We start from the raw sequence: 15965 nt of genomic DNA on the forward strand, positions 1-15965 counted from the left end.
GTCCATGATTTGTGCCTCGTCTCCCTTGTCTTTGAAGTAACCACGGACATTCTGTGGGTAACTGCAGTTGAGTTTGTTAAGAGGTCAATTAAGGTGGCGTCATGCCAATGTTTGAGCCTTGCACTTTGCCCAGAGCACGGGTCAATTATGGCTGTTCGGAGCTATGGAAGAAGGAGGAAGTGAACCGAAACAAACAAAGGGCACAAAGGAGCGTAGGAAAGCATAAATGCATAGAGTGGCATAGAGAGTGACAAAGAGCCCAGGCTATCCTGATGAGAAGGAGCCCTGGGTCCTGCTCCCATTAATGTCAAGCCCATCAGTCTCTACAAAAGGCAGTCCTGAAAAGGAGTGCTGCATCATTCCATAAGCATTAACGTTGTACTGCGAATGGATATGTACACAGGATTGGCATGTTACTATTAGCCTTGGGGTGGTTGCACCCAACCTAATGACATCAAGCCTGCTATTAACATGGTGCGATTGCATTTAGTGTTGAAATTGAGAGCCCAAAATAAATTCCCGAGCGGGAGATACATTGACGGGATATTACACCTCCAAACGACTCTGAGTAGTAGGTGTTGGCTGCAATGAACCCTGCACCAACAGTGTTAGAACAGGTTCCAACCTTACTGGCGTCATCTCCGACATAACCCATGGAATGCTACATTGATTTTCAATGCTGCAGCTGAGTTTTATGAAATGTGGATGAAATTTAGGTCTTAAATAAGAATATTCTTGACTCCTTGCTATTCTTTGTATAGTAGCAGGGCTAGATCAATGCAGAAAAATGTAATGTCAGGTGGCGAAGCTTATCATATTATTATTATTCTCTCATATTCTGTTACTCCAGTGATTACGTGACTGCGCAGGGCTTTGGGGGAAAAGAATTAAAGCAAAATCAATTGCCTTCCATTCTGTTCCTTTACAGCAATGTTTCCTTACGCCATCACTCTTTTATTGCAATGCAAAATTAATTAATATTTAGAAATTATTAGATTAAAGCTGAGATTGTTCTCTGTCTCAACCTTGAATATACTCACTGACGTAAGAAAACTACTAGGCACTTGGTCTAAGCGTTAAACAAAGCTTTAATCAACTGTTTTACAACATGGAGGTCTAGTTGTGTCCTTCACTAGTTCCTGTTAAGAATGTCCTGAGCAAGCTGGGCCCATACCCAAGTATTTATACTCTCCCTGGACAGCGCCACCCGCAGGCCGCTCAGTACTTTTTCATAAGTCTTTCTTTCATGAATGACTGATTCATGTCACTCACATTGGGCTAGAAATTCGGTGCGTTTGCGCCTCGCGTTAGCGCCCCCAGCAAACGAATTTCAGCCTGGGCGCAACACTGCTAACGACTCTAGCTAAATTCAGCGGGAGTTGAGTGGCGGCGGTAACCGGTAGCGCCCCCCACCCCGCTGCGCAGGTGATGACGACGTTGACACCGCGCGTGCAGCGCCCCGTTTTCGCCCGGCCTGCAAAATTGGTCCGCGCCCCCCCCACCCCCGAATCTGCGCCGGGCGATGACAGCGACCGATTCAGGGGAGGCGGGAACGGGGCAGCGGCAGGAGGCTCGTGGGGCACTAACTAAAGGGGAGGCAGCGGGCGGGGAAAAAAAAAAAATCGGCCGACTTACTTGTCGCGGCCCGTTGTCTATTTGAACGCAGGGTCCGTGCCACGATCTGGCAGCCCGGCACTCCTCTTGAGTGCTGGGCTGCTGGCACGGCACCCCGCTCCCCGGTGGTCCAGGCAGGGCCCCGCAGAGTTGTGGGCTTGGACCCTCCCATTTAATGAGGGGAGGAGCCCTTCCATGCGGCAGCGTTACGTGGCCCAGTGCGCAGCGCTGCAGAACGCACCACCCTGATATTCGGGGTTAGCGCTCTACGAAGGAAGTGGAGCGCTTGAATTAGCGCTCCACCTCCCTCTTGGGGTGCAAAAACTGAATTTACCGATCACCGGCGCTATTTTTCGCAGGGTGCTAAACTTAGCACCCAGGTGAGATTAGCGAACCAAAATGGTCGCCTACTAATTTTTCCCCCAACGACTCGGCATCCACAGTCCTCTGGGGTAGAGAATTCCAAAGATTCACCTTCACCACCCTCTGAGTGAAGAAATTTCTCCTCACCTCAGTCTTAAATGGCCGACCCCTTATCCTGAGACTATGAACTAGTTCTAGACTCTCCAGCCAGGGGAAACAGTCTCTCAGCATCTACCCTGTCAATCCCCCTCAGAATCTTATATGTTTCAATGAGATCACCTCTCATTCTTCTAAACTCCAGAGAGTATAGGCTCAATCTACTCAATCTCTCCCATGGCAGCTGTAACTTTTTAAACCCAGTTACCTGGCACTTCCTGCCTAACCAAGTAAAACATCTCTTTCCAGTTTGAACACCTTAGTGGCAAAGGCTTTAAACTAGTAAGATGGGGGCAGCGATCTACAAGAAACGTAACCAGCCTAAATATAAACAAAACAGGTAAAGAGAGCACAGGAAAGAATAAAGTAAGGGAGGACATTCATGGCAAGGGAATAAATAGTGTTATAGAACAGAAGTCTAAAAAGATGGTTAAACATAAAGTGAGAGGAAATCTTATTAAAAATTAGTTAAACTGTCTGTACAGCAATGCACACAGTGTCCGTAATAAAACAGGGGAGCTGGAGGGAATCATATGTTGCGAGGAACCAGACATAGTAAGGATTACTGAGACATGGCTACAGAAAAATCAGGACTGGGAATTAAACATTGCAGGGTATAACATATTTAGAAAAGATAGGGAAGGAAAAGGGGGAGGTGGAGTAGCTGTACTTATTTGGGATAACATAATGGCAGTAGAAAAAAGGGACGCAGAAATCAGCAAGACAAAAATAGAATCCATATGGGTAGAGATAAAAGATAATAAAGGATCAATCACACTAATAGGTGTAGTCTACAGACCACCTAATAGTGGAAGGGAGGTGGAGGAAGAAATATACAGACAAATTAGGGAAATGAGTAAAAAACATAGAATAATAGTCATGGGGGATTTCAACTACCCCGATATTAATTGGACAGAAGAGGTAGGTAAAGGGGATAAGGGAATGGAGTTCCTACAATGTGTACAGGTCTCCTTTCTAACCCAATATGTAAAAAGCCCAACAAGGGAGGATTCGCTAATGGATCTAGTAATGGGGAATGAACCAGAGCAGATAAGAGAAGTAAAGGTAGGGGACCATATAGGCAATAGTGACCATAATATCATACCCTTTGAGATGATAATTGAGAAAAACATATGTATGATGAAAACCAGGTTAATAGATTGGGAAAAAGCTGATCTTGAGGGGCTGAGAATAGAACTTGGGGGGTAAAAGGGCACAATATTGGCAAATAACGATGTAGAACAGCAATGGGAAACATTTAAAACGGTGTTCAACAGAGTGCAGGAAAAATATATTCCACTAAACGGAAAGAACAAACTAAACACTAATCAGACTCCATGGATGAATAAAGCCATAAGGGAACAATTGAGGGTAAGGAAAGAGGCATACATTAAGTACATAGACAGCAGGGGAATGCATGATAAGGGAGAATATGAAAAGATTAGGAGAGATGTCAAAAAAACAATTATGCAGGCAAAGAGGAACTATGAAATTAAATTATCAAGGAACATAAAACAAAATAGTAAAATATTTTAAAGACACATCAATAAAAAAGGAAGGTTGGGATGGGAATAGGGTCATTAAGGGATAGTCAGGATAATACCACAGGTAACGATAGAGAGATGGCAGAAATATTAAATAATTATTTTGCTTCAGTATTTACCAGGGAGATCGAACAGGTGGACATGGCATTGGATGATGAGATTAGTAATGAGATAAGTGCATTTAAAATAAAAAAGGGGATATATTAAATAAATTAATCAAACTCAAAGAGGATAAACCCCTGGTCCGAATGGATTGCATCCATGCATTTTAAAAGAATCTAGGGAGGAGATAGCAGAGGCATTACTACACATATTTAATAATTCATTAGAAAAAGGTGTAGTGCCAGAGGACTGGCGGACAGCTAACGTAATACCAATATTTAAGAAGGGGGATAGAACATGTCCAGGGAATTATAGACCAGTCAGCTTAACATCGGTGGTAGGAAAAATAATGGAATCCCTACTAAAGGAGAAAATAGAAGAACATCTAGAAACCAAAAAATAATATAATGAATAGTCAACATAGATTTCAAAAGGGAAAGTCTTGCTTGACCAACCTTATTGAATTTTTTGAAGAGGTAACAGAGAGAGTAGACAAGGGTAATGCAGTAGATGTAATTTATCTAGATTTTCAAAAGGCCTTCGATAATGTGCCCCATAATAGACTGATGAACAAGGTCAGAGAATGCGGAGTCAGGGGACAAGTAGCAGAATGGATTGCTGGCTGGCTTCAGGACAGAAAGCAGAGAGTAGGAGTAAAGGGTAGCTATTCACAGTGGCAGAAGGTGGGTAGTGGTGTTCCACAAGGATCAGTGCTGGGACCACTGCTGTTCACAATTTATATTAACGATTTAGACTTAGGAATCAAAAACACAATTTCAAAATTTGTGGATGACACCAAATTGGGGGGGATAGTCAATACTGAGGAGGACTGCAACAAATTACAGGAGGACATTAATAAACTTGCAGAATGGGCAAATAATTGGCAAATGAAGTTCAACACAGATAAATGTGAGGTATTACATTTTGGTAGGAAGAATAGGGAGGTCACTTATCACTTGGAGGGTGCGAGTCTAGGTGGGGTAGAGGAACAAAGGGATCTCGGAGTACAAATACACAAATCACTAAAAGTTGCAACACAGGTTAGCATGGCCAGAAAAACAGCAAAACAAGCTCTAGGGTTCATTTCTAGAGGGATAGAATTGAAAAGTAGGGAAATTATGCTAAACCTGTATCGAACCTTGGTTAGACCACACTTGGAGTACTGCGTACAATTCTGGTTTTGATAGAGTGGATACAGAGAGAGTGTTTCCACTTGTGGGGAAGAGCATAACTAGAGGCCATCAATATAAGATAGTCACCAAGAAATCCAATAGGGAATTCAGGAGAAACTTCTTTACCCAGAGAGTGCTGAGAATGTGGAACTCGCTACCACAGGGAGTGGTTGAAGCGAATAGCAGAGATGCATTTAAGGGGAGGCTGGACAAGGATATGAGGGAGAAAGGAATAGAGGGTTATGCTGATAGAGTTAGATGAGGAAAGACGTGAGGAGGCTCGAGTGGAGCATAAACGCCGGCATGGACTGGTTGAGCCGAATGGCCTGTTTCTGTGCCCTTTATCCTATGTAATCCTGTGTATCTGATTCTGTGTCCATGGCCTTTCTGGGGCAATACTGCCTTTGCTGTTTTATTGTGAAAAAAGCTCATGAATATTCTAAATATTTTTTAAACGTTTATTTCCTTTCTCTGAAAGAGTCAATGGCTCGCGTCAATCCTGTTAACACAACTGCCCTGAAAGTCGCTTGGACAAACTCGCCTATAGATTTCGATCTGATTTATATGACTTTAGGAGAAGTCACAAAAAAAACAAATGACAGCAAATTTGAAGTGATATTAAGTGGCCTTGAGCACGGGCAGAACTATGATATTTCCATCTCCGTCGAATACAAGGTCTGCACATTCAACACGACTCAGCCAGGAACAACAAGTAAGTTTGTTATAAAGTGCAAATTGAAACAGGTCTCCGGGAAAGCCCCTGAACATAACGCCCCCTCCTTGCTCCTACACACCACCCAAAAGCCCCTCCCCCCACCCCCCAACAAATGGGAAAAAGCATCATCTGGTCTAACGGTAAAGATGTTGGTCCTTGTCTGAGCTCAGGTAGCTGATTGCTGCAGGAGTATTAGTAAGGGTGCTACAATTAACTGGAAGTCTCAGTGTTGAAGGCTCTCCTTGCGAGAAACACGTTCATGTGTCGACATCCTGGAACCCACTGCACACCACACACCAGAACCCACACTGTACTCTACACCGTGATCTCCATCACACCCCACACCAGGTCCCAATCCGGTTCCATATCCTGCTGTGGGACTGACACCAAACCCTAGACCCCACAGCTGACAACAGGCCCCCCTCCGCTTTCATATCCCACACTGGGATCCACAGGAGGACTCAAACTGTACTCTGCACCGAGATCTGCACCACATCCCATACTGTACTCCAGACCGGGCCTCACACTATATCTAATATAGTGCCATTTGCAGTTGGCAAAATTAACCAGCTTAAATATTGGAGAAATGCACACAAGGACATGAGAAAAGTCATGACATTCATGACAAGTTACACTCAACGTTACTCTATCGTACAATTAGATACTGGACAGTACGGGTGCACTCCTGAACATAAGATACTCAGATCACTTACAATAGTGACCACCACCGCTGTAACAGAAAGAATATCTAAGGAAGGCCTAGATTCTGTGACAATATGAAATGAGATGCTTAAATTTCAGCTGCTACTTCACATACCCACCGAGCCGCAGGAGCTCAGCCGCTTTATTGCATCAATGTTAAGGCTTCCTCTCTGCCAGGGCACAGTGAGCTTTTCTCGGCACCCCGCGTATCTCCAGAATCCGGTTCAGTGGCTGCATATGTGGAGATGTTTAGCAAAGTGTAACTCCTGGAATCTCTGCTGTCGGCACCCACAATAACACCGGGCTTTGGAAACTCAAAGTCACGACCACGCAGCCCAAGAACACAGGGCGGAGGGCATCTCACACAGATTAACTCTCTCTCTACTGTTCTGTTGACAGATCCTTCTCCAGTCACTGCTCTGTCTCTGGTGAACAGGACAACAAACTCACTGGAAATAAAATGGACAATGCCCAACGATACAAGAGCCTCAAACTACACATACAATGTACAAGTCACAAGTGAAACTGGAGCTTTCAATCAGAACCACTCCACAGGGCGAGGAGTGACTGTGTTCCCGGCAATAGGCCTGGATCCTGGGGTACAATATAACCTGAGAGTGGAGTCAGTCACTCCTGAGAACACAACGAGTGCTCCTGAGAATGTGAAAGGCACCACAGGTAAGTTACTCTCCATCTCCTAAAGGGACAGTGACCCCTCTGATGGCTCAGTCGGTGAAGTCAGTGACAGGCTGAGCCCTGCAACTAGAACGATCCAGGCTCAAACCCGGCCTGCTGATCTTTACCCGCTGATTGGGTAAAGATCAAACTTGCATTTATATAGCATCCATTATGTCCTACACAGATACATCAAAATTCCCAAAATGTGGCTGGGGGTGTGGGAAGAGAAAACTTGTTTGTTAAATAAATTATTATTATTTTGGGCTGGGCAGAGAGGGAGATACTTGCCATGTGTGTAGATCAAAGGCAGCATGTGGTCAGTTGGCCGGTATTTATCAACATCTCACACCTTGCACTGATCCCCACACTGGGCTCCACAATGCTTCCCACACCGTAGCGTGGGCCCCACACCCTGTACCAGGCCGCACACTGAGCACCACACTAAACCCACCACCAGGCCCCACTGCACCTCCATATCCCACACTGGAACCCACTGCACACCAGAACCCACACTGTACTCTACACTGGGATCTCCATCACACCCCACACCAGGTCCCACTGCACCTCCATATCCCACACTGGTACCCACCACACACCAGAACCCACACTGTACTCTACACCAGGGTCTCCATCACACCCCACACCAGGTCCCACTGCACCTCCATATCCCACACTGGTACCCACCACACACCAGAACCCACACTGTACTCTACACCAGGGACTCCATCACACCCCACACCAGGTCCCAATCTGGTTCCATATCCTGCTGTGGGACTGACACCAAACCCTAGACCCCACACCTAACAACAGGCCCCCGTCCGCTTTTATATCCCGCACTGGGTTCCACAGCAGGACACACACTGTACTCTGAACCAGGGTCTGCACCACATCCCATGCTGTACTCCAGACCGGGCCTCACACTATATCTAATATAATGCCATTTGCTGTTTGTGAAATTAACCAGCTTAACTATTGGAGAAATGCACACGAGGACACAAGTGAAAGTCATGACATTCATGATAAGTAACACTCCGCGTTACACTATCGTACAATTAGATACTGGAAGGTATGGGTGCACTCCTGAACATAAGATACTCAGACCACTTACAATAGTGACCACCACGGCTATATCAGAAAGAATATATAAGGAAGGCCTAGAATTTGTGAAAATATGCAATGACATACTTAAACTTCAGCTGCTGCTTCACATACCCAACGAGCCGCAGGAGCTCGGCCGCTATATTGTATCAATGGTAAGACTTTCTCTCTGCCAGGGCACAGTGAGCTTTTCTCGGCACCCCGCGTATCTCCAGAATCCTGTTCAGTGGCTGCACATGTGGAGATGTTTAGCAAAGTGTAACGCCTGGAATCTCTGCTGTCTACACCCACAATAACACTGGGCTTTGGAAACTCAAAGTCATAGACTGTAAGACGACCACGCAGCCCAGGAACACAGGGCGGAGGGTGTCTCACACGGATTAACTCTCTCTCTACCTTTCTGTTGACAGATCCTTCTCCAGTCACTGCTCTGTCTCTGGTGAACAGGACAACAAACTCACTGGAAATAAAATGGACAATGCCCAACGATACAAGAGCCTCAAACTACACATACAATGTACAAGTCACAAGTGATACTGGAGCTTTCAATCAGAACCACTCCACAGGGCGAGGAGTGACTGTGTTCCCGGCAATAGGCCTGGATCCTGGGGTACAATATAACCTGAGAGTGGAGTCAGTCACTCCTGAGAACACAACGAGTGCTCCTGAGAATGTGAAAGGCACCACAGGTAAGCTACTCTCCATCTCCTAAAGGGACAGTGACCCCTCTGATGGCTCAGTCGGTGAAGTCAGTGACAGGCTGAGCCCTGCAACTAGAACGATCCAGGCTCAAACCCGGCCTGCTCATCTTTACCCGCTGATTGGGTAAAGATCAAACTTGCATTTATATAGCATCCATTATGTCCTACACAGATACATCAAAACTCCCAAAATGTGGCTGGGGGTGTGGGAAGAGAAAACTTGTTTGTTAAATAAATTATTATTATTTTGGGCTGGGCAGAGAGAGAGCGGGAGATACTTGCCATGTGTGTAGATCAAAGGCAGCATGTGGTCAGTTGGCCGGTATTTATCAACATCTCACACCTTGCACTGATCCCCACACTGGGCTCCACAATGCTTCCCACACCGTAGCGTGGGCCCCACACCCTGTACCAGGCCGCACACTGAGCACCACACTAAACCCACCACCAGGCCCCAGCGCACCTCCATATCCCACACTGGAACCCACTGCACACCACACACCAGAACCCACACTGTATTCTGCACCAGGATCTCCATCACACCCCACACCAGGCCCCACTGCACCTCCATATCCCACACTGGTACCCACCACACACCAGAACCCACACTGTATTCTACACCAGGATCTCCATCACACCCCACACCAGGTCCCACTGCACCTCCATATCCCACACTGGTACCCACCACACACCAGAACCCACACTGTACTCTACACTAGGATCTCCATCACACCCCACACCAGGCCCCACTGCACCTCCATATCCCACACTGGAACCCACTGCACACCAGAACCCACACTGTACTCTACACTAGGATCTCCATCACACCCCACACCAGGTCCCACTGCACCTCCATATCCCACACTGGAACCCACTGCACACCGCACACCAGAACCCACACTGTACTCTACACTGGGATCTCCATCACACCCCACACCAGGTCCCAATCTGGTTCCATATCCTGCTGTGGGACTGACACCAAACCCTAGACCCCACACCTAACAACAGGCCCCCGTCCGCTTTTATATCCCGCACTGGGTTCCACAGCAGGACACACACTGTACTCTGAACCAGGGTCTGCACCACATCCCATGCTGTACTCCAGACCGGGCCTCACACTATATCTAATATAATGCCATTTGCTGTTTGTGAAATTAACCAGCTTAACTATTGGAGAAATGCACACGAGGACACAAGTGAAAGTCATGACATTCATGATAAGTAACACTCCGCGTTACACTATCGTACAATTAGATACTGGAAGGTATGGGTGCACTCCTGAACATAAGATACTCAGACCACTTACAATAGTGACCACCACGGCTATATCAGAAAGAATATATAAGGAAGGCCTAGAATTTGTGAAAATATGCAATGACATACTTAAACTTCAGCTGCTGCTTCACATACCCAACGAGCCGCAGGAGCTCGGCCGCTATATTGTATCAATGGTAAGACTTTCTCTCTGCCAGGGCACAGTGAGCTTTTCTCGGCACCCCGCGTATCTCCAGAATCCTGTTCAGTGGCTGCACATGTGGAGATGTTTAGCAAAGTGTAACGCCTGGAATCTCTGCTGTCTACACCCACAATAACACTGGGCTTTGGAAACTCAAAGTCATAGACTGTAAGACGACCACGCAGCCCAGGAACACAGGGCGGAGGGTGTCTCACACGGATTAACTCTCTCTCTACCTTTCTGTTGACAGATCCTTCTCCAGTCACTGCTCTGTCTCTGGTGAACAGGACAACAAACTCACTGGAAATAAAATGGACAATGCCCAACGATACAAGAGCCTCAAACTACACATACAATGTACAAGTCACAAGTGATACTGGAGCTTTCAATCAGAACCACTCCACAGGGCGAGGAGTGACTGTGTTCCCGGCAATAGGCCTGGATCCTGGGGTACAATATAACCTGAGAGTGGAGTCAGTCACTCCTGAGAACACAACGAGTGCTCCTGAGAATGTGAAAGGCACCACAGGTAAGCTACTCTCCATCTCCTAAAGGGACAGTGACCCCTCTGATGGCTCAGTCGGTGAAGTCAGTGACAGGCTGAGCCCTGCAACTAGAACGATCCAGGCTCAAACCCGGCCTGCTCATCTTTACCCGCTGATTGGGTAAAGATCAAACTTGCATTTATATAGCATCCATTATGTCCTACACAGATACATCAAAACTCCCAAAATGTGGCTGGGGGTGTGGGAAGAGAAAACTTGTTTGTTAAATAAATTATTATTATTTTGGGCTGGGCAGAGAGAGAGCGGGAGATACTTGCCATGTGTGTAGATCAAAGGCAGCATGTGGTCAGTTGGCCGGTATTTATCAACATCTCACACCTTGCACTGATCCCCACACTGGGCTCCACAATGCTTCCCACACCGTAGCGTGGGCCCCACACCCTGTACCAGGCCGCACACTGAGCACCACACTAAACCCACCACCAGGCCCCAGCGCACCTCCATATCCCACACTGGAACCCACTGCACACCACACACCAGAACCCACACTGTATTCTGCACCAGGATCTCCATCACACCCCACACCAGGCCCCACTGCACCTCCATATCCCACACTGGTACCCACCACACACCAGAACCCACACTGTATTCTACACCAGGATCTCCATCACACCCCACACCAGGTCCCACTGCACCTCCATATCCCACACTGGTACCCACCACACACCAGAACCCACACTGTATTCTACACCAGGATCTCCATCACACCCCACACCAGGCCCCACTGCACCTCCATATCCCACACTGGTACCCACCACACACCAGAACCCACACTGTATTCTACACCAGGATCTCCATCACACCCCACACCAGGTCCCACTGCACCTCCATATCCCACACTGGTACCCACCACACACCAGAACCCACACTGTACTCTACACTAGGATCTCCATCACACCCCACACCAGGCCCCACTGCACCTCCATATCCCACACTGGAACCCACTGCACACCAGAACCCACACTGTACTCTACACTAGGATCTCCATCACACCCCACACCAGGTCCCACTGCACCTCCATATCCCACACTGGAACCCACTGCTCACCGCACACCAGAACCCACACTGTACTCTACACTGGGATCTCCATCACACCCCACACCAGGTCCCAATCTGGTTCCATATCCTGCTGTGGGACTGACACCAAACCCTAGACCCCACACCTAACAACAGGCCCCCGTCCGCTTTTATATCCCGCACTGGGTTCCACAGCAGGACACACACTGTACTCTGAACCAGGGTCTGCACCACATCCCATGCTGTACTCCAGACCGGGCCTCACACTATATCTAATATAATGCCATTTGCTGTTTGTGAAATTAACCAGCTTAACTATTGGAGAAATGCACACGAGGACACAAGTGAAAGTCATGACATTCATGATAAGTAACACTCCGCGTTACACTATCGTACAATTAGATACTGGAAGGTATGGGTGCACTCCTGAACATAAGATACTCAGACCACTTACAATAGTGACCACCACGGCTATATCAGAAAGAATATATAAGGAAGGCCTAGAATTTGTGAAAATATGCAATGACATACTTAAACTTCAGCTGCTGCTTCACATACCCAACGAGCCGCAGGAGCTCGGCCGCTATATTGTATCAATGGTAAGACTTTCTCTCTGCCAGGGCACAGTGAGCTTTTCTCGGCACCCCGCGTATCTCCAGAATCCTGTTCAGTGGCTGCACATGTGGAGATGTTTAGCAAAGTGTAACGCCTGGAATCTCTGCTGTCTACACCCACAATAACACTGGGCTTTGGAAACTCAAAGTCATAGACTGTAAGACGACCACGCAGCCCAGGAACACAGGGCGGAGGGTGTCTCACACGGATTAACTCTCTCTCTACCTTTCTGTTGACAGATCCTTCTCCAGTCACTGCTCTGTCTCTGGTGAACAGGACAACAAACTCACTGGAAATAAAATGGACAATGCCCAACGATACAAGAGCCTCAAACTACACATACAATGTACAAGTCACAAGTGATACTGGAGCTTTCAATCAGAACCACTCCACAGGGCGAGGAGTGACTGTGTTCCCGGCAATAGGCCTGGATCCTGGGGTACAATATAACCTGAGAGTGGAGTCAGTCACTCCTGAGAACACAACGAGTGCTCCTGAGAATGTGAAAGGCACCACAGGTAAGCTACTCTCCATCTCCTAAAGGGACAGTGACCCCTCTGATGGCTCAGTCGGTGAAGTCAGTGACAGGCTGAGCCCTGCAACTAGAACGATCCAGGCTCAAACCCGGCCTGCTCATCTTTACCCGCTGATTGGGTAAAGATCAAACTTGCATTTATATAGCATCCATTATGTCCTACACAGATACATCAAAACTCCCAAAATGTGGCTGGGGGTGTGGGAAGAGAAAACTTGTTTGTTAAATAAATTATTATTATTTTGGGCTGGGCAGAGAGAGAGCGGGAGATACTTGCCATGTGTGTAGATCAAAGGCAGCATGTGGTCAGTTGGCCGGTATTTATCAACATCTCACACCTTGCACTGATCCCCACACTGGGCTCCACAATGCTTCCCACACCGTAGCGTGGGCCCCACACCCTGTACCAGGCCGCACACTGAGCACCACACTAAACCCACCACCAGGCCCCAGCGCACCTCCATATCCCACACTGGAACCCACTGCACACCACACACCAGAACCCACACTGTATTCTGCACCAGGATCTCCATCACACCCCACACCAGGCCCCACTGCACCTCCATATCCCACACTGGTACCCACCACACACCAGAACCCACACTGTATTCTACACCAGGATCTCCATCACACCCCACACCAGGTCCCACTGCACCTCCATATCCCACACTGGTACCCACCACACACCAGAACCCACACTGTACTCTACACTAGGATCTCCATCACACCCCACACCAGGCCCCACTGCACCTCCATATCCCACACTGGAACCCACTGCACACCAGAACCCACACTGTACTCTACACTAGGATCTCCATCACACCCCACACCAGGTCCCACTGCACCTCCATATCCCACACTGGAACCCACTGCACACCGCACACCAGAACCCACACTGTACTCTACACTGGGATCTCCATCACACCCCACACCAGGTCCCAATCTGGTTCCATATCCTGCTGTGGGACTGACACCAAACCCTAGACCCCACACCTAACAACAGGCCCCCGTCCGCTTTTATATCCCGCACTGGGTTCCACAGCAGGACACACACTGTACTCTGAACCAGGGTCTGCACCACATCCCATGCTGTACTCCAGACCGGGCCTCACACTATATCTAATATAATGCCATTTGCTGTTTGTGAAATTAACCAGCTTAACTATTGGAGAAATGCACACGAGGACACAAGTGAAAGTCATGACATTCATGATAAGTAACACTCCGCGTTACACTATCGTACAATTAGATACTGGAAGGTATGGGTGCACTCCTGAACATAAGATACTCAGACCACTTACAATAGTGACCACCACGGCTATATCAGAAAGAATATATAAGGAAGGCCTAGAATTTGTGAAAATATGCAATGACATACTTAAACTTCAGCTGCTGCTTCACATACCCAACGAGCCGCAGGAGCTCGGCCGCTATATTGTATCAATGGTAAGACTTTCTCTCTGCCAGGGCACAGTGAGCTTTTCTCGGCACCCCGCGTATCTCCAGAATCCTGTTCAGTGGCTGCACATGTGGAGATGTTTAGCAAAGTGTAACGCCTGGAATCTCTGCTGTCTACACCCACAATAACACTGGGCTTTGGAAACTCAAAGTCATAGACTGTAAGACGACCACGCAGCCCAGGAACACAGGGCGGAGGGTGTCTCACACGGATTAACTCTCTCTCTACCTTTCTGTTGACAGATCCTTCTCCAGTCACTGCTCTGTCTCTGGTGAACAGGACAACAAACTCACTGGAAATAAAATGGACAATGCCCAACGATACAAGAGCCTCAAACTACACATACAATGTACAAGTCACAAGTGATACTGGAGCTTTCAATCAGAACCACTCCACAGGGCGAGGAGTGACTGTGTTCCCGGCAATAGGCCTGGATCCTGGGGTACAATATAACCTGAGAGTGGAGTCAGTCACTCCTGAGAACACAACGAGTGCTCCTGAGAATGTGAAAGGCACCACAGGTAAGCTACTCTCCATCTCCTAAAGGGACAGTGACCCCTCTGATGGCTCAGTCGGTGAAGTCAGTGACAGGCTGAGCCCTGCAACTAGAACGATCCAGGCTCAAACCCGGCCTGCTCATCTTTACCCGCTGATTGGGTAAAGATCAAACTTGCATTTATATAGCATCTTTTATGTCCTACACAGATACATCAAAACTCCCAAAATGTGGCTGGGGGTGTGGCAAGAGAAAACTTGCTTGTTAAATAAATAATTATTATTTTCGGCTGCGCAGAGAGAGAGAGGGAGATACTTGCCATGTGTGTAGATCAAAGGCAGCATGTGGTCAGTTGGCCAGTATTTATCAACATCTCGCACCTTGCACTGATCCCCACACTGGGCTCCACAATGATTCCCACACCTTAGCGTGGGCCCCACACCCTGTACCAGGCCACACACTGAGCACCACACTAAGCCCACCACCAGGCCCCACTGCACCTCCATATCCCACACTGGAACCCACTGCACACCACACACCAGAACCCACACTGTACTCTACACCGGGATCTCCATCACACCCCACACCAGGCCCCACTGCACCTCCATATCCCACACTGGTGCCCACCACACACCAGAACCCACACTGTATTCTACACCAGGATCTCCATCCCACCCCACACCAGGCCCCACTGCACCTCCATATCCCACACTGGAACCCACTGCACACCACACACCAGAACCCACACTGTATTCTACACCGGGATCTCCATCACACCCCACACCAGGCCCCACTGCACCTCCATATCCCACACTGGTGCCCACCACACACCAGAACCCACACTGTACTCTACACCAGGATCTCCATCCCACCCCACACCAGGCCCCACTGCACCTCCATATCCCACACTGGTACCCACCACACACCAGAACCCACATTGTACTCTACACTAGGATCTCCATCACACCCCACACCA

General features: G+C 48.0%; 1 protein-coding gene across 2 annotated transcripts in view; it reads left to right on the forward strand.

Annotated features, from left to right (window-relative positions):
• Positions 1-2043: 2043 nt before the first annotated feature.
• LOC147099598 (receptor-type tyrosine-protein phosphatase H-like) overlaps positions 2044-15965 on the forward strand; it is an 80689-nt gene continuing 66767 nt past the window's right edge. The window contains exons 1-6 of one of the 2 annotated variants that reach the window (XM_085969840.1): positions 2044-5663; positions 6768-7046; positions 8555-8833; positions 10552-10830; positions 12739-13017; positions 14736-15014. In XM_085969840.1, coding sequence (XP_085825966.1) covers positions 5330-5663; positions 6768-7046; positions 8555-8833; positions 10552-10830; positions 12739-13017; positions 14736-15014 — 1729 coding nt within the window. In that variant the 5' untranslated portion in view covers positions 2044-5329. The remainder of the gene's footprint in view (positions 5664-6767; positions 7047-8554; positions 8834-10551; positions 10831-12738; positions 13018-14735; positions 15015-15965) is intronic. The other variant, XM_085969839.1, reaches the window with a different exon arrangement.

This window comes from Somniosus microcephalus, chromosome 28, assembly GCF_052327205.1.
Source record: "Somniosus microcephalus isolate GS21.2 chromosome 28, FLI_Smic_1.0, whole genome shotgun sequence".
Lineage (NCBI taxonomy): Eukaryota > Metazoa > Chordata > Chondrichthyes > Squaliformes > Somniosidae > Somniosus > Somniosus microcephalus.